The 18,944-nt window shown below is 42.1% G+C and overlaps 3 protein-coding genes across 9 annotated transcripts in view; all 3 read left to right on the forward strand.

Annotated features, from left to right (window-relative positions):
• Positions 1-18,156, forward strand: part of LOC125740572 (mitochondrial nicotinamide adenine dinucleotide transporter SLC25A51-like) — a 73,579-nt gene extending 55,423 nt beyond the window's left edge. For 2 of the 5 annotated variants that reach the window (XM_049011862.1, XM_049011859.1), the window contains exon 4: positions 18,017-18,156. The gene's annotated coding sequence lies outside the window, so the exon portion shown is untranslated. Of the gene's footprint in view, positions 1-4,419; positions 4,440-4,710; positions 4,851-18,016 lie in introns of those variants that run through there. The other 3 variants (XM_049011861.1, XM_049011858.1, XM_049011883.1) reach the window with 2 other exon arrangements.
• LOC125740573 (mitochondrial nicotinamide adenine dinucleotide transporter SLC25A51-like) overlaps positions 1-18,156 on the forward strand; it is a 49,364-nt gene extending 31,208 nt beyond the window's left edge. Inside the window, exon 3 of one of the 2 annotated variants that reach the window (XM_049011891.1) lies at positions 18,017-18,156. The gene's annotated coding sequence lies outside the window, so the exon portion shown is untranslated. Of the gene's footprint in view, positions 1-4,710; positions 4,851-18,016 lie in introns of those variants that run through there. The other variant, XM_049011890.1, reaches the window with a different exon arrangement.
• LOC125740574 (mitochondrial nicotinamide adenine dinucleotide transporter SLC25A51-like) lies at positions 1,978-18,156 on the forward strand. 2 transcript variants are annotated; one of them, XM_049011894.1, is made up of 3 exons: positions 1,978-2,068; positions 16,360-17,289; positions 18,017-18,156. In XM_049011894.1, the coding sequence occupies exon 2, from the start codon at positions 16,360-16,362 to the stop codon at positions 17,215-17,217; it is 858 nt and encodes a 285-aa protein (XP_048867851.1). In that variant the 5' UTR covers positions 1,978-2,068; the 3' UTR covers positions 17,218-17,289; positions 18,017-18,156. The 2 variants fall into 2 exon arrangements, with proteins under 2 accessions (XP_048867851.1, XP_048867850.1); XM_049011893.1 differs by lacking the exon at positions 1,978-2,068 and adding an exon at positions 15,683-15,773.
• Positions 18,157-18,944: the final 788 nt, after the last annotated feature.

Consider the following 18,944-nt stretch of genomic DNA (forward strand, 5'->3'; position numbering starts at 1 on the left):
AGTAGGATAAGCGGTTTGGAAAATGGATGGATGTATAGTAATCATTCTATGTGTCCAAGACTAAAACGATGCATTTGCTAATTTCAACAGGTAAATGAATGAGTTTTATACCTCTCTAAATAGTTTTTTTCATTCAAAAAGAATGTGATTGCAGCCTATCCGAAAGCCATAAACAATTTAATAAACATATGCATTTTAAAACATTCACGTGAACTTTTAAAATCCAACAATCAGTTACCCTCGTGAATCTTATCATTGAATTTAACCTCAGACTACCTCCCGCTTTTTTCACTGCGCGTTTCTTGCACTGTAGTTTGCAGCGTGTCTTTTTGTTGCGGGAAAAACCGAATCTAGTTGAATTGCCTTCTTTTGTTAATGGACTTTAGAAGAGACATACTTTACTTATTCAGGGGCTGAGCTCCCTAATTTAGAAATCCTAGAATCGCCCCTGGTATGGAGTATGGATGGAAATATTAATTTCTAGCTGGTGATTTGTGTTATGTATTGGGCATTTCAAGTAGACTTGCTAGTTGAATTTTTCCAGTCGTTATTAGAATGATATTCCATTTAGCCCTGTTCTCAACACACAAATACCACACACACAGAGAAACGTTTATGGACTATGGATTGAAACGTTTATTTCTTTCAATGCAAAACGAGATATTACTCTTTGCTGCCAAATGACAATGTAAAACATTAAAAATGGCACGAGTACATTATTCTGAAATTGAAATAGGTTCAATGCATCAGCATGCTGCATTTACAGGCTGAATTTCGCATTTTTTGTGATTATTTTTTATCGTTATTAATTGTTGCTGTTGATGATCTTATTTTAATTCTTGCATTTTCTTTGGCTTGTGGTAGTGATGTAAATTTTCACTCTTTTTATTGAGCAAGATCATTAGGCTCAGCTCAGCAATAAGAACCTGCTCTTTCGGTTCCCAAACGACTCGCCATTTAGTATCACTTCTGGCTTTTATTATTCAGTCAGATTTAACAATGTTGGGCCCATGCTTGGTATGGATGTGTGTATGCCACTTAAAGTATTCAAAGTAATTATACTAAACCTTTTAATTAGGTTGCCCCACTGGCATATAATATGCATGCAATGTATTAATTAATAACTGTTAGAGAGAAAGTTATTCTGCAAATCTAAGGGGTGTGCATTGTCCCACAGAGTCCACTGATCAAGGCACACTTCACAGGACATGGCTGTCTCATTTTGTTTCAGAGCTATTAACCCCTTAGCGTGTTGCCCCATTGCACTCTAAATGGATGCAATATAATGATTAATAACTGTGCCGGACAAAAATAATCTGAAAATCCAAGGGGTGTGCATTGTTCCCTGTCAAAGCACACTTCACTAGATGTGCCTATTTTGTCTAGTTTTAAAGTTATTAATCCATTCATGTATTTTCCCATTGCACAATATACGGATACATTTGAACATTAAAATTAATTAATAAAAAATCGTACGTAAAGCAATCTGGGAAACAAAGGAGTGTGCAACAGTCGCCATGAGCCCAAAATGCTAAACCACCATGTCATTACAGCCGACAGGGCCTATTATATTAGCTATTAACACGATTTTGCACAAATCACCAAATGCGCAAAAATATTTCGTGTGCATCGTTTTCTGTGTACTGGACATCACGATTCTGTCATTAAAAACGCCCCACCTTACCTCCGTTAAAAGTTATTAATGCCAGAAAACTGAATATCGAATATGAGGCTAACTTAACCGCGTTCTGGACATTACAATTCTGTCATTCAAAACGCCGCACCTTACTTCCGTTAAAAGTTATTAAAAGTTATTAAAGCCAGAAAACTAAATATCGAATATGAGGCTAACTTAACGGCGGTCTCATACCCAAAAATATAGGTTACGTTAGAGGTGTCATCCAGTTAGAACACGCAGTCTAGTGTACATTCGATTCGATGTTCATTTTATTATTATTTTAAAAAAAAAAAAAAAAACGCAGTTCTAGAACTATGACGTAAAGATCACAATCTCGCCACTATAAATACTGACCGCGACCAACCTCTGTCATTTACGACCAACTTCGAGGTAAGGCAGCTTGCTAACTAAACTGGTAAATCGCGTGGTTTATAAAGCATCGCTCGAACTCTTTTGAGGGAACTCGCTGTGTTGCAACGGCGCTATGTCAAAATAATGGGAAGAGTACTGTCTCGGGAGATGATCGCTTCTGATTACAATTGTCTCTGGATTGACTCTTTGACAATATCGCCAAACACAGGATATTTGATAATTAAAAATGTTAAATTACAGAGTCTATAGAGCTGTATCACGACCCCCATAAGCAAGAAATTTCATTTTTTTTCTTTTGATGTGATAAGTAGACATCTTAAGGATTGCAGAAAGGTATCATATGTGGGTTACGTAAATTAGGTTAATGTTTCAATGGCCACTAGAATTCAAAATGGCATAAAATGTCACACTTTACCTGAATTCACCCTATACCTGTAGGTGCAGGACAACATGTCAATATGGGCGACCCCCTAAACCATATGGGTTGTTTTTGTGCTTCTGTTGGTTTTATTTTAACTAGTACAGCATGAGTGTACACATGAAATTCTTATGAATTCTCTCCTTTGCAGTATCAAAGCACTGAAAAATTGTTTCCCTTGACAGATGGCAGAGAAACGGCAAGAGCGTCCTGAGAGCGAGACACCAAACGGGCGAGGGAAGCAGTATGTCTGCGGCGGCTGTGCTGGGATGGTGAACATCATGGTCACCTTCCCAGTACAAAAGGTCCTCTTCCGCCAGCAGCTCTATGGTTTAAACACGACTGAGGCCATCCGACAGCTGCAGAGGGATGGTTTGCGGACTCTGTACCGTGGCCTGCTGCCTCCACTTCTGCAGAAGACGACTTCGATGGCCATAATGTTCGGATTTTCCAACGACATGTCTCGGCTGCTGTCGCGACCCGGCAGCAGCCCGGGGCTATTGACCAGCAGCATGGCGGCCGTGTTGGCAGGCACAATGGAGGCCAGTCTGACCCCCTTTGAGCGAGTACAAACGCTGCTCCAAGACCAGCGGCACCACGTGCGGTTTAACAACACCTTCCACACATTTCGGACCCTGGTGCGGGAAAATGGTGTTCCTGAGCTGTACCGCGGCCTAGTGCCCATCCTGCTGCGCAATGGCCCCAGCAGTGCGCTTTTCCTAGGCCTCCGCGGACCGATCAGGAACAGCCTGCCTCAGGCCGAGACCTACGCTGGCCAGTTGGCCAGCGATTTTATATCTGGTGGCCTTCTGGGAGCTACACTGGGGTTTTTCTATTACCCCCTAAACGTACTGAAAGCTCATAAGCAGTCAAAGGTGGGTGGAGACTTTGAGTCTTCCTGGAAGGTGATGCATACCATCTGGACCGAGCGGGGAGGAAAACTCAGCCATCTATACAAAGGGGCACATCTTAATTATCACCGCTCCATGCTGTCTTGGGGGATTACAAACGCGGCGTACGAAATTTTAATGAAGGTCGTGTGAGCTGCTGGAAAGCCAGGGGAGCCTCTAATGCCCCCATCTCAGTATTCAGGATTGCTGCTCCACGCATGAATAGTAAGTGAAACCTCTAATTCTTTACTGTTTGTTGGCACTTCTCTTTTATTTGTACATTTTTCGTATCTAAACGCAGTACAGACGCTCCTCTACTAACGAGCTTTCAACTTACAAACTTGCAGACATACGAACAAAGAGGACTATAAGTCCAAATTGTGTTCATTGGGCTCCCATTTCCTGTCTGCAAACATCTTTTCTGCACGCCAATTCTGCCTAGTACAACTTCCAGCCGCTACTGTCGCTGTACAGCAGCGTAGCATGCATACTCCCAGTATCCTAGTTCTTTGTACCTGCATATACCCTTAGGATAATGTTGAATAACCACTTACAAACATTTCAAGTTGTGAACGGCTGTTCGAAACGTATCTCATTTGTAAGTAGAGGAGCGTCTGTACTGTCCAACTACTATCTATGGATGTGGTGCTATACTGTTTGTATGCGCAAAATACTGGATACTTAATCCTTATCAACTGGTATTTCTGACAGTGGCTAACGCTGGACCTGGCTAGAATTGGTATTGCTAATAATGGCTTAGATCATGTAAAGAGGGACATATTTTGGGTAGATATGTCTAAAACACTGGTAAAGGTTTGTCAAATTGGTGTTGGTTTTAGCATTACTTTGGCTGTTAGCTGTTTATGTGGAAAATGATTTGAAATAGTATACAATTAATCTATGACTAACTTTTGAACAGTAAGTAGTACTGTGTTGTTTCGAAATATTGTTTTTTGGTGAATAAATAACATAAATCCAAGTGCTCTATGAAGCTGTGATGTTAACAGTGTGTGTTTAAAATCTATTTGGTCGTGATCAGTGAAATGTTTTTGGATCTCCAGAGGAGGACATCATTCCCTGGTCCTTCATACCAGGAGGCAGAAGACCCCACCACATACTGTTTGAATGACGACTTAACAGACGTGGCCACCCTGGTTTAAGCTGGAGTCTTTCATGCCATAACAGGTTAGAAATAATAATAATCATGATAATGAAAATTGTAATAATGTTACTAATGTTACACCTGCTAAGCTTTTACTATTCCTTGAACAGATGGGTGCTTGAAGAGTCTAAGCTCTGTGCCAGTTGTGACAATGTGCGGTGCAGTCATGCTCTCTACTGCTCTTTTACAGATGATGGGTGCAGCACACGTGCTGTACAACAGGAAGTGCAGGGGCAGCAGTAACCAGAAGCCGGGAAAGGCGGCTCATGACAGTGTGCGCTGACATGAAATAACACTGTGCTGTCAATAAATTACAGATGTACTTATCCAGATGCTTGTCATTGTTGTTTTTCATTTGGTCTGGTACCTGAGTAACAGTGGTTGATGCAGTAAAGCCTGCACTCTGAACAGCTTTCTGGATCCTCAAGGATAATAGAGAAACACATTTTCTACACACATAAAAAAATTCTAGTGCACAGATCGTGTTGTGATCAAAAGGGTTTGCATTTCTCAAAAAGTCACTTTGGGGAAGCTGTAGAAAGAATCCTTATTTTAAGCTTCCTTGCTCACGGTTTAACAGCTTGTCATGTCCATAGTGGCAAGGAGGAGTAAAAGCCACAGAGACAAACTTCGCACAAGTAAAAACCACGAAGGGGACTTTATTAAGGAAACTACAGAGGGGAGTAGATCCTGATGTGGACCTACGGAGAGTACAGAGTCATAACAGGTAATAAAGCCAGGACTGGGGAACACAGGATTGAGGGGCGCAAATAATCACTGTTAACAAGGAGCACACAAAGGATAGATGTCAGATAATGACATTTATATTGAATGAGGCATAAATTGCTGAAAACCTCAATGGACAAGAATGCAGCACTTGGAAGCGAGACATTGGGCTGATTATGCTATATATTGTATAGTATATAGTATATATATGCTATATATATAGTGTACAATTTCAAGAAGAGATTTGTATTATTGGATGGGCATTTCAGGTAGAATTCCTAGTCAATTTTTTCCAGTAGTTACTACAATAATATTCCATTTAGTCCTGTTCTCAACCCACACCCACGACATAGATCAAGAAACGTGTGGATTGAGGACAAAATATCTATTTCTTTTCATGCAAAATAAAATATTACTTTATTTGCTTGAAAAGGACAATGGAAAACATTAACATTGGTGCGAATAAATTCATTTCAAGCTAAAATTAAAGTAGAGATACTTACAATGCATTAGCATGATGCCCTTACAGGCTGAATTTCATGTTTTAGGTGTTCATTATTAAGGGTCCAAAGCAGGTAGTGCAATGGACCCTTACTGTATTTCTTAGGATTTTCCTCTTTTATTATTTTCCTGCCCTAAAACTGAATGGGCAGGTTAAACCGTAAGACCGAGGCTGACCAAATTTAGCAGGACGGCTATTTCTACCCGCTACTCAAATCATCCGACCCAAGTCAGTCAGATGGAGGAGCTGTAGCGCCCCCCCCCCCCCAACACGTTTTGGTCAATATCTCCTGACCCGTTACTCCTACATTATAATTTTTTTTTCTGCAGATATAGACTTGCCATTTGGACTGTTAAGCTATGCCTACTTAATTTGCATAATATCCTACTTCTGCCTTAAAGTCCTACCCCATCCGACCAAATGAGACAAATGAGGTGTCAAACTAATCAGTCGTCTGAGCTGATGAAGAGTTATTAATAAAAGTCTGACATTTGTCTATCGTATGGCCACTAGCCCTACCCAAACCCCACCTAAATTTGGCCCATTTTAGTTTGACTGCTATAACATGGCCATGCCTTTGCCTACCGTAACCAAATTGGAAATCCTACCTCCCTGCACCATTCTGGGAACACCGTATAAGGCGGGCCACATTTTGTCAATGCGCTATAAATACCAACTTCCAATATCTCTTGAATTGCTAGGCAAATCCCAGTGAAATTTGGCATATGCCTACTATGGCCAAACCTGAGGTCATACCCTTACTATGGCAGTCATAAGTCATAAAACTGTGGCCATAATTAGGCAATCGAAATCAAGCATCCATTTGACAGGCCTAGCAATCACCAATCTGACAGAAATCTGGATGGTCCATTTGTCCTCACCCTGGCAAGGCCATCCCAGTCTGCCAGTTGGGGGCACTACAGTGACAGCTTTTGCATTTCTGCCTATTTCTCCAGAATTGTCAGGCCTACAGTTGACACAACAAATGACATATTCGTATAACTCCTGTGACGCCCGCTCCGTCCGCTCCTCGTGTGTGCCACGCCCCCTAATTACCCACGTGTGATTTCCTGATCGTGCCCAGTCGTGTCTTGTTTCCTGCTGCCTTGTTTCTTGTATTTAAGTTCCTGTTGTGTACTAATCCAGTGTCTGTCATTGATGTTAGTTGGCGTCTTCTGTTCCCTGCCCCGTTATTCTTAATTAACCCCTTGTTTGCCCTGATTACGGCTTGTCTGCCCGTTTCTGCCTGCTCGCCCGCACGATCGCCGCTCTGCCCGCGATCGAGTGTGACAACTCCTAGAATCTCCACCCCAGTTAGGTATTTGTGGTAGCAGGTGAATCAGGATACTGCCCTTAAAAAAGCTTCACCTGCCTGTACAGTATGGCCACTAGCCACACCCAAGCTGCAGCATTTCCATGCCCATTTCAATCATGCAGCTTAATCTCAGGCCTGCTTCAGCCAATCCTCACCAAATCTGATCCGCTAATGCAGCACTGGACCTCAGGCAAACTCTCCAACTTTCGTATTGATCTTTCAAACAGGGGCACTGCGGTCACTGTCCATATACCCCGAAGACCCACCTTGGCTAATTCAGCTGAAATGTCCTTATTTTTCATAAAACCTTCAGAGGTTCATCACCTTTCCCTTCAGCTATTTCCATGTTTTTAATTGCTTGTCATTTTCCTGCCATTTGAATTTTAGAAATTTATCAACATTCAGTGATACTTCAGCCTGTGCAAACTGGGGTTTAGGTTTTATTTTGTTTGTGTTTATGTCCAAATATAAGACAGGCATGCTTTTAAAAGAATATGTACAATAATGACCATACTGAGTTTATAGCTATTTTTTCGGCACCACGGACAAGTACCGGTGGGTCACAATTAGATTAATAGGGATTTCAGAACCACGGACAGCTGCCATCTGCAGTTATTTCCCCAAAAATCGGTTTCAGAAACACGGTGTCACGATCACGGTCGGACGGAACGGCGATCGTGCGGGTAAGCGGGTAAGCGGGTAAGGAGCAGGCAAGGTAGGCAAAAGTCGGGGAAACGGGGGTTTATTAGGAAGACTAGGGCTGGACGGAACGCAGGCATCGACGGACATCAGGTAACATCAATGACAGACAAGGGAAACAGGTAAGACCAGGACTTAAAATTGGACAGGACTAATCAAAGTAAGTGGACAAAGCTGGAGACGATCAGGGAAGCACACGTGGGTAATCAGGGGGCGTGGCACACACGAGGAGCGGACGAGCCAGGCATGACACACGGATAGCCATTATTATTAAGTAATATTTCAATTATATTTAATTTTAAAAGTTGAAATTCAAAACCATGGACTATGATCATCTTAAATCAGAATGAGAATCGTATCAGTTCCCTACATCCACACAAATATTTCTCATTATTTTCAGGGATGGTTTCACCTGGAGGGGCGGCATGGTGGTGCAGTGGTTAGCACTGTTGCCTCACACCTCTGGGACCCGGGTTCGAATCTCCGCCTGGGTCACATGTGTGTGGAGTTTGCATGTTCTCCCCATGTCATCGTGGGGTTTCCTCCGGGTACTCCGGTTTCCCCCCACAGTCCAAAAACATGTTGAGGCTAATTGGACTTGCTAAATTGCCCGTAGGAATGCATGTGAGAGTGAATGGTGTGTGAGTGTGCCCTGCGATGGGCTGGCCCCCCATCCTGGGTTGTTCCCAGCCTCGTGCCCATTGCTTCCGGGATTGGCTCCGGACCCCCCGCGACCCAATAGGATAAGCGGTTTGGAAAATGGATGGATGGTTTCACCTGGTGATAGAACCTGGGCCAGAGAGACAGGGATTGGTTAAGATGGTGAGAAAGAAAAGAGAGAGAGAAAATATAGACAGTGGCTTTTTGTATGATATTAAAATTGTTATTAGACTTCATTTCAGTTATGAATATTAAATTTGTCATTTGCATTGTCTATTGAGATTCTTTTTCCACATTCGGCTCTGAGACGAAAATGCCATTCACCTGTTACGATCTGTAAAAGCAACGCTGCACTTTGGCGATATATCTCTTACATATATATCCTGCCAATAAAGCACTTTGAATAAAACCAGAGAGAGCAAGAGAGTGATATAGAAAAGGGAGAGAAAGGGGGATAGATAGACAAAGTATTCGCTGTTCACCGGTTGTTGGATGCCCGTCGCTGGGGACGGGGCCTCCAGGATCTGGTGGACTGGCAGGGTTATGGCCCTGAGGAACGCCCCTAGGAGCCAGCCCATTTTATCCTTGATCCGTCTTTGATTTCAGACCTTCATCATCATTGTCCGAACCTCTTGTCTCGTCCACCTGGAGGCGGTCGTCAGAGGGGGGGTACTGTCAGGGATCACCCTGGAAAATCCCCATGTCATTTCAGCCACGCCCCCCGGAGATTCTGACCAATACGGCTTCCTCGAGGCTTCGTGCCCTGTTGTCTAGTTTGTCTAGTTTTACCGGTTGCTCCGGTCTCAGCCAATCCTCTCCCAGCTGTTCCTAGTTTCCCCTTGTTTTGCTGCACTATATCTGGCAACTCGGTTTTGTGATCTGTGTGAGATCTTCATGGTGTGCCCTGAGTTTCAGCGTTTCTCCTATTGTCGATTTTCCCATGTACCGACCTCTGCTTCGTGTTCCAGACCCCGAACCTCGCCTGCCCCCTTTTTACTACCGACGCCGATCGCCCGTCTCCCTGTGCCGTGCCTTCAGCCACCTTGTCCATCTCAGGGTCTGCTGAGTTTTATTGGAAGCCTTATTCTATGCTGGTTATTTTCTATTGGCTCGTCCTGCAATGAAAGCGCTTACCTGAACTCGGTCTGCGTCAGCGTCCATCCTCTGCATCTGTCACACTAACGGCTTATAAGTGATGCTCTTTGTGTGTGTGTGTGTGTGTGTGTGTGTGTTTACTATGGTTGTTTTTCAAAAAATATATGATGGATAACATATACAGAGAGTGGGAAGAGGAAGAGGGAGAGGAAGATGAAGACCTGTAATATCAGATCATGGTTTTACAATGAGAGAAGCTGGGCTACCTGCCCATCCGTACTTTTAGAACTGAGAACGGGTAAAGCACTTTATGACAATTAGCAGACTTATTTTGCGTAATTACAGGGACAGTTTCTACACATTAATGGTTCTGTACTTAGATCTCACACCATGTTTTTAGTACAATGGATACAATATTAATATTCATTGTGTGTGTTTTGCATGTAGAACTGATAATAATAGGAACTTCTCTTGTTACCTCAAGATGTGCAAAATTATTCTTTGAAAAATGACCCAGATTTTACCAAAATACAGTGTCCTCCACAATTATTGGCACTCCATGTACAGTATATATGTTTAAAAAAGGGTTAGAAAAATTCTACCTTTCAGTGAAGTAGTGTAGGAATTATTAGCTCAGGTAAATTTTAATATCTCCACCAATATGTTTTGAAATTAATTAACTTTTAATTAATTATTAATTAATGCTGATTATTAACCAATTGTTATGCCGAATGGTCGGCTCCTCCAAACTCAATTGCGAATCCCCGATATCTGTTAATGTGAGACTTAAATGGGATTCATTAATAACCAGTATCGCTTAATAACCTGGGTTAGGAAGCTCGTCCAGCGAGCTGCGTCACCAGGTAATGTAAACGATCGGTAGCGAAGCTCCCCTCACGGCCGATGAGAGAGAGTCTCGCGATATTTCAGGAGAGTTTAGAGGTTTCAGAGCGTAGTAGCCAGATCGCACAGAGGCAGGGACTATTGTGAGCACTCAATGACGGAGGCTGAAGTTGTGTAAAAAGACATGCATTTATTCCTACAACTAACATAAGACAGACATTACACCTGACAAACAATAAACATGAAATAACGGAATAGACACAAACGATGTAATCATGAAAATGCAATGACCAGATTTAAAATGATTAACCTGAAAAGGGAAAAACTGTTCTGCAAAGCAAGCAGTTTGTAAGGATTATATACCTAAAGGAATATAGCAGGTGAATAGGACAGTTCAGGTTGTTAGAAAGGAAAGGAAGTTGGTTTACTTGGATGCAGGAAAGAGGGAGGTCTTTGCAGTTGGTTGCAGTGGCTGATGAGCTGATGGGTGATGGCTCTCAGGGAGGCGCGGTGTTTGCAGCGGTTGTTGGAGTGGAGTCCCTCCGGTTCTTTCTTCTGGTGAAGCTTGGGCTGAGTTGCAGTTCTTTGGGTCTTCACCGACGGGCTTTAAGAACGCTGCTTGTTTCTCCTTTTTCTTCCCTGTTTCTCCGCTTTTCTCCGCTGATTTTCTCCTGGCTTTGTTCTGAGGTGCCAGGTTTTATAGTGTAAGGTTCGTGATTAGGAGTGACCAGGAATTCGAGTCCTGGACCAATGGCTGACCATCCATTTGGCGGGCTTTCGGAAGGGGGTCGGTATCAGTCCTTTTGGGATTTATGACCAGACTGACTTCTCTGGTAATGATGATTATCATTAGGCTGGTGTAACTTTTGATATATCCACTTTTGTGGTAACCATTGACCAGATTTGGAAACTGGAGTGATTTTCCTTCGGTTTGATACCAAACATGCCGTACCAGCCCAGCGGTTCACACCAAATACCATCTGTGATGATTAATTAATGATTACTTATATTATGCTATTATGTTATGTTCTATTACTCACACCAGTATATGGTACAGGTGGTTTAGGTTGTACCTCAACAGATATTACCCTTTATACAGACATTATATGACATATTCTCATGTCATAAGCACATCTTACCCTTAGATAGGCATGGTAGAATACAAAGATCAGATAAGGGTTGCCGAGGAATGTGGCAAAGAAAAGGGGAGGGAGAAGGTTTGTCAAACAAAGAAAAAGAATCTCCAAAAGTTAAGACACATTCGAACATAACCTGTACATATCTGTATATTAAGACTAGTAGTCAAGAGTAAATACATATACAGATATACAAAAGCCAAACTTAAAAGAAACTTTCTGTGGGGTGCTGGGTGAGTGGTATGTAAGGCAGGACGTCGGGGGATGGGGTTGTATGCCAAGTCGAGGGGCCCCTGTCCCTGGGGATCCACTCTGCTATCTGTAGGTTGTTAAAGCTTTGGGCAATAAAAGTTGGAGTGCTGGCCTCCCTGGTTATCTATGTGTGTGGGGTCACAAACCCCCCTTTGGGGCCTAGGTCGATGTGTGCCTTCTCGTACCAGGGTAGGCCTTGTCTCAGGCCACCTGGAATTTAAGCTTTGTGATATGTGCATGTGTGATCCTACAGTAGCTTCATTTCACAGTGAAAAAAGAAAAATCCAACCTTTCTTTAAAATAAAATTATTCAAAGAAAAACAAATCCTCCGTCAAGAAATAATTATTTTCAACAATAACACATGTGCCATGATTATTGGCAGCCCTGCTTTCAATACTTTGTACAACCTCCCTTTGCCAATATAACAGCACTGAGTCTCCTATAACATTTAATAAGGTTGGAGAATACCAAGCAGGGCTTCCTCTTTACAGAATCTCTCCAGATCGTCCAGGGTCCTAGGCCCTCTCTTGTGCACTCTGCTCTTCAGCTCAGCCCACAGGGTTTCAATGGGGTTAAGGTCAGGGGACTGAGATGGCCATGGCAGAAGCTTGATTCTCAGATCAGCTAACTATTTTTGTGTTGATTTGGACATGTGCTTATGATCATTGTCCTGCTGGAAGATCCCGTATTGGCCCAACTGGATAGCCCAGTTTTAGTGGCCTGGTACAGGCAGCAAAATTTTGATTTCAAATATCCTGACATTTCATGGAGTCCATAATGCCAAGTATCATAACAAGGTTTCCAGGGCCTTTGGAGGAAAAACAGTCTCACATCTCTGAACCTCCACCATATTTTAGATGGGATCAGGTTCTTTTTACTACAACCATTTTTCTTTTTACACCAGACCTACCTTGAATGTTTATTACTAAAAAGCTCCATTTTTGTTTCATCAGACTATTGAATTTTGGTTCCAGTCAAAGTTGTACAGTAATACTCTTTCGCAAACTCCAGGTGTTTACGTTTGTGGTTAACTGCCAAAAAAAGTTTTTTTCTGGCATACTATCCAAATTATCCGTTAGAATGAATGTGACTGAAGGATGTTTCCCCGACGGGTAACCCCTAGATTTTACTTTGTCTTGTAATTCACCACCAGAGATCCTTCGGGATTTTTTGTCAACACACTACTCCCTCATTTGGTTTGTATGTTTCTTATCTTTGCCATGTTGATGGATCACTAAGGGAATTTGGCCTCGGTCACCTCATGTGTGTACCCCAGTTAATCAGGAAGTCATGGATGACAGCTTGAATGTTCCTTTTCACTCCAATCAACTCAAAGATGTACAATTTACAGGGGAAACATGCTTCAGTTGCATTGTGTTCACTGTAATTTCCAGGGCTGCCAATAATCGTGGCACATGTGTTTTTGTTATAACATAATTATTTCTTAATGAAGGATTTGTTTTTTCTTTGAATAAATTTATTTCAAAGAAAGTTTGGATTTTTCAAAATTTTTTCAGTGTGAGATGAAGCTACTTCACTGAAAGGTAGATTTTTTCTAACCCTTTTTACAAATCTTTACAACGGGTGCCAATAATTGTGGAGAGCGATGTAATACAAATTATTTTTATCATAATAGTAATCATTCGAGGGGGTGGCATGGTGGTGCAGTGGTTAGCGCTGTTGCCTCACACCTCTGGGTCCCAGGCTCGAGTCTCTGCCTGGGTCACATGTGTGTGGAGTTTGCATGTTCTCCCCATGTCGTCGTGGGGTTTCCTCTGGGTACTCCAGTTTCCCCCCACAGTCCAAAGACATGCTGAGGCTAATTGGACTTGCTAAATTGCCCCTAGGAGTGCATGTGTGAGTGAATGGTGTGTGAGTGTGCCATGTGATGGGCTGGTCCCCCATCCTGGGTTGTTCCCTGCCTCGTGTCCATTGCTTCCGGGATAGGCTCCGGACCCCCCGCGACCCAGTAGGATAAGCGGTTTGGAAAATGGATGGATGTATAGTAATCATTCTATGTGTCCAAGACTAAAACGATGCATTTGCTAATTTCAACAGGTAAATGAATGAGTTTTATACCTCTCTAAATAGTTTTTTTCATTCAAAAAGAATGTGATTGCAGCCTATCCGAAAGCCATAAACAATTTAATAAACATATGCATTTTAAAACATTCACGTGAACTTTTAAAATCCAACAATCAGTTACCCTCGTGAATCTTATCATTGAATTTAACCTCAGACTACCTCCCGCTTTTTTCACTGCGCGTTTCCTGCACTGTAGTTTGCAGCGTGTCTTTTTGTTGCGGGAAAAACCGAATCTAGTTGAATTGCCTTCCTTTGTTAATGGACTTTAGAAGAAACATAATTTACTTATTCAGGGGCTCAGCTCCCTAATTTAGAAATCCTAGAATCGCCCCTGGTATGGAGTATGGATGGAAATATTAATTTCTTGCTGGTGATTTGTGTTATGTATTGGGCATTTCAAGTAGACTTACTAGTTGAATTTTTCCAGTCGTTATTAGAATGATATTCCATTTAGCCCTGTTCTCAACAAACAAATACCACACACACACAGAAACGTTTATGGACTATGGATTGAAACGTTTATTTATTTCAATGCAAAATGAGATATTACTCTTTGCTGCCAAAGGACAATGTAAAACATTAAAAATGGCGTGAGCACATTAATCTGAAATTGAAATAGGTTCAATGCATTAGCATGCTGCATTTACAGGCTGAATTTCGCATTTTTTGTGATTATTTTTTATCGTTATTAATTGTTGCTGTTGATGATCTTATTTTAATTCTTGCATTTTCTTTGGCTTGTGGTAGTGATGTAAATGTTGACTCTTTTTATTGAGCAAGACCATTAGGCTCAGCTCAGCAATAAGAACCTGCTCTTTCGGTTCCTAAACGACTCGCCATTTAGTATCACTTCTGGCTTTTATTATTCAGTCAGATTTAACAATGTTGGGCCCATGCTTGGTATGGATGTGTGTTTGCCACTTAAAGTATTCAGAGTTATTATACTAAACCTTTTAATTAGGTTGCCCCACTGGCATATAATATGCATGCAATGTATTAATTAATAACTGTTAGAGAGAAAGTTATTCTGCAAATCTAAGAGGTGTGCATTGTCCCACAGAGTCCACTGATCAAGGCACACTTCACAGGACATGGCTGTCTCATTTTGTTTCAGAGCTATTAACCCCTTAGCGTGTTGCCCCATTGCACTCTAAATGGATGCAATATAATGATTAATAACTATGGCAGACAAAAATAATCTGAAAATCCAAGGGGTGTGCATTGTTCCCTGTCAAAGCACACTTTTCTAGATGTGCCTATTTTGTCTAGTTTTAAAGTTATTAATCCATTCATGTATTTTCCCATTGCACAATATACGGATACATTTGAACATTAAAATTAATTAATTAAAAATCGTACGTAAAGCAATTTGGGAAACAAAGGAGTGTGCAATGAGCCGAAAATGCTAAAGCACCATGTCATTACAGCCGACAGGGCCTATTATATTAGCTATTAACACGATTTTGCACAAATCACGAAATGCGCAAAAATATTTCGTGTGCTTCGTTTTCTGTGTACTGGATATCACGATTCTGTCATTAAAAACGCCCCACCTTACCTCCGTTAAAAGTTATTAATGCCAGAAAACTGAATATCGAATATGAGGCTAACTTAACCGCGTTCTGGACATTACAATTCTGTCATTCAAAACGCCGCACCTTACTTCCGTTAAAAGTTATTAAAAGTTATTAAAGCCAGAAAACTAAATATCGAATATGAGGCTAACTTAACGGCGGTCTCATACCCAAAAATATAGGTTACGTTAGAGGTGTCATCCAGTTAGAACACGCAGTCTAGTGTACATTCGATTCGATGTTCATTTTATTATTATTTAAAAAAAAAAAAAAACGCAGTTCTAGAACTATGACGTAAAGATCACAATCTCGCCACTATAAATACTGACCGCGACCAACCTCTGTCATTTACGACCAACTTCGAGGTAAGGCAGCTTGCTAAGTAAACTGGTAAATCGCGTGGTTTATAAAGCATCGCTCGAACTCTTTTGAGGGAACTCGCTGTGTTGCAACGGCGCTATGTCAAAATAATGGGAAGAGTACTGTCTCGGGAGATGATCGCTTCTGATTACAATTGTCTCTAGATTGACTCTTTGACAATATCGCCAAACACAGGATATTAGATCATTTAAAATGTTAAATTACAGAGTGTATAGACCTGTATCACGACCCCCATAAGCAAGAAATTTCATTTTTTTTTCTTTTGATGTGATAAGTAGACATCTTAAGGATTGCAGAAAGGTATCATATGTGGGTTACGTAAATTAGGTTAATGTTTCAATGGCCACTAGAATTCAAAATGGCATAAAATGTCCCACTTTACCTGAATTCACCCTATCCCTGTAGGTGCAGGACAACATGACTATATGGGCGACCCCCTAAACCATATGGGTTGTTTTTGTGCTTCTGTTGGCTTTATTTTAACTAGTACAGCATGAGTGTACACATGAAATTCTTATGAATTCTCTCCTTTGCAGTATCAAAGCACTGAAAAATTGTTTCCCTTGACAGATGGCAGAGAAACGGCAAGAGCGTCCTGAGAGCGAGACACCAAACGGGCGAGGGAAGCAGTATGTCTGCGGCGGCTGTGCTGGGATGGTGAACATCATGGTCACCTTCCCAGTACAAAAGGTCCTCTTCCGCCAGCAGCTCTATGGTTTAAACACGACTGAGGCCATCCGACAGCTGCAGAGGGATGGTTTGCGGACTCTGTACCGTGGCCTGCTGCCTCCACTTCTGCAGAAGATGACTTCGATGGCCATAATGTTTGGATTTTCCAACGACATGTCTCGGCTGCTGTCGCGACCCGGCAGCAGCCCGGGGCTATTGACCAACAGCATGGCGGCCGTGTTGGCAGGCACAATGGAAGCCAGTCTGACCCCCTTTGAGCGAGTACAAACGCTGCTCCAAGACCAGCGGCACCACGTGCGGTTTAACAATACCTTCCATACATTCCGGACCCTGGTGCGGGAAAATGGTGTTCCTGAGCTGTACCGCGGCCTAGTGCCCATCCTGCTGCGCAATGGCCCCAGCAGTGCGCTTTTCCTAGGCCTCCGCGGACCGATCAGGAACAGCCTGCCTCAGGCCGAGACCTACGCTGGCCAGTTGGCCAGTGATTTTGTATCTGGTGGCCTTCTGGGAGCAACACTGGGGTTTTTCTATTACCCCCTAAACATACTGAAAGCTCATAAGCAGTCAAAGGTGGGTGGAGACTTTGAGTCTTCCTGGAAAGTGATGCGTACCATCTGGACCGAGCGGGGAGGAAAACTCAGCCATCTATACAAAGGGGCACATCTTAATTATCACCGCTCCATGCTGTCTTGGGGGATTACAAACGCGGCGTACGAGATTTTAATGAAGGTCGTGTGAGCTGCTGGAAAGCCAGGGGAGCCTCTAATGCCCCCATCTCAGAATTCAGGATTGCTGCTCCACGCATGAATAGTAAGTGAAACCTCTAATTCTTTACTGTTTGTTGGCACTTCTCTTTTATTTGTACCTTTTTTGTATCTAAATGCAGTATAGATGCTCCTCTACTAACGAGCTTTCAACTTACAAACTTGCAGACATACGAACAAAGAGGACTATAAGTCCAAATTGTGTTCATTGGGCTCCCATTTCCTGTCTGCAAACATCTTTTCTGCACGCCAATTCTGCCTAGTACAACTTCTAGCCGCTACTGTCGCTGTACAGCAGCAGCGTAGCGTGTGTACACCCAGTATCCTAGTTCTTTGTACCTGCGTATACCCTTAGAATGATGTTGAATAACGACTTACAAACATTTCAAGTTGTGAACGGCCGTTCGGAATGTATCTCATTCGTAAGTAGAGGAGCGTCTGTACTGTCCAACTTCTATCGATGGATGTGGTGCTATACTGTTTGTATGAGCAAAATACTGGATATTTAATTCTTATCAACTGGTATTTCTGACAGTGGCTAACGCTGGACCTGGCTAGAATTGGTATTGCTAATAATGGCTTAGATCATGTAAAAAGGGACATATTTTGGGTAGATTTGTCTAAAACACTGGTAAAGGTTTGTCAAATTGGTGTTGGTTTTAGCATTACTTTGGCTGTTAGCTGTTTATGTGGATGGGTGCTTGAAGAGTCTAAGCTCTGTGCCAGTTGTGAAAATGTGCGGTGCAGTCATGCTCTCTACTGCTCTTTTACAGATGATGGGTGCAGCACACGTGCTGTACAACAGGAAGTGCAGGGGCAGCAGTAACCAGAAGCCGGGAAAGGCGGCTCATGACAGTGTGCGCTGACATGAAATAACACTGTGCTGTCAATAAATTACAGATGTACTTATCCAGATGCTTGTTATTGTTGTTTTTCATTTGGTCTGGTACCTGAGTAACAGTGGTTGATGCAGTAAAGCCTGCACTCTGAACAGCTTTCTGGGTCCTCAAGGATAATAGAGAAACACATTTTCTACACACATAAAAAAATTCTAGTGCACAGATCGTGTTGTGATCAAAAAGGTTTGCATTTCTCAAAAAGTCACTTTGGGGAAGCTGTAGAAAGAATCCTTATTTTAAGCTTCCTTGCTCACGGTTTAACAGCTTGTCATGTCCATAGTGGCAAGGAGGAGTAAAAGCCACAGAGACAAACTTCGCACAAGTAAAAACCATGAAGGGGACTTTATTAAGGAAACTACAGAGGGGAGTAGATCCTGATGTGGAGCTACGGAGAGTTCAGAGTCATAACAGGTAATATAGCTAGGACTGGGGAATGCAGGATTGAGGGGCGCAAATAATCACTGTTAACAAGGAGAACACAAAGGATAGATGTCAGATAATGACATTTATATTGAATGAGGCATAAATTGCTTAAAACCTCAATGGACAAGAATGCAGCACTTGAAAGCGAGACACTGGGCTGATTATGCTATATATAGTATAGTGTATATAGTATATATAGAAGAGATTTGTATTATTGGATGGGCATTTCGGGTAGAATTCCTAGTCAATTTTTTCCAGTAGTTACTACAATAATATTCCATTTAGTCCTGTTCTCAACCCACACCCACGACATAGATCAAGAAACGTGTGGATTGAGGACAAAATATTTATTTCTTTTCATGCAAAATAAAATATTACT

Source organism: Brienomyrus brachyistius, chromosome 4 (genome assembly GCF_023856365.1).
Source record: "Brienomyrus brachyistius isolate T26 chromosome 4, BBRACH_0.4, whole genome shotgun sequence".
NCBI lineage: Eukaryota > Metazoa > Chordata > Actinopteri > Osteoglossiformes > Mormyridae > Brienomyrus > Brienomyrus brachyistius.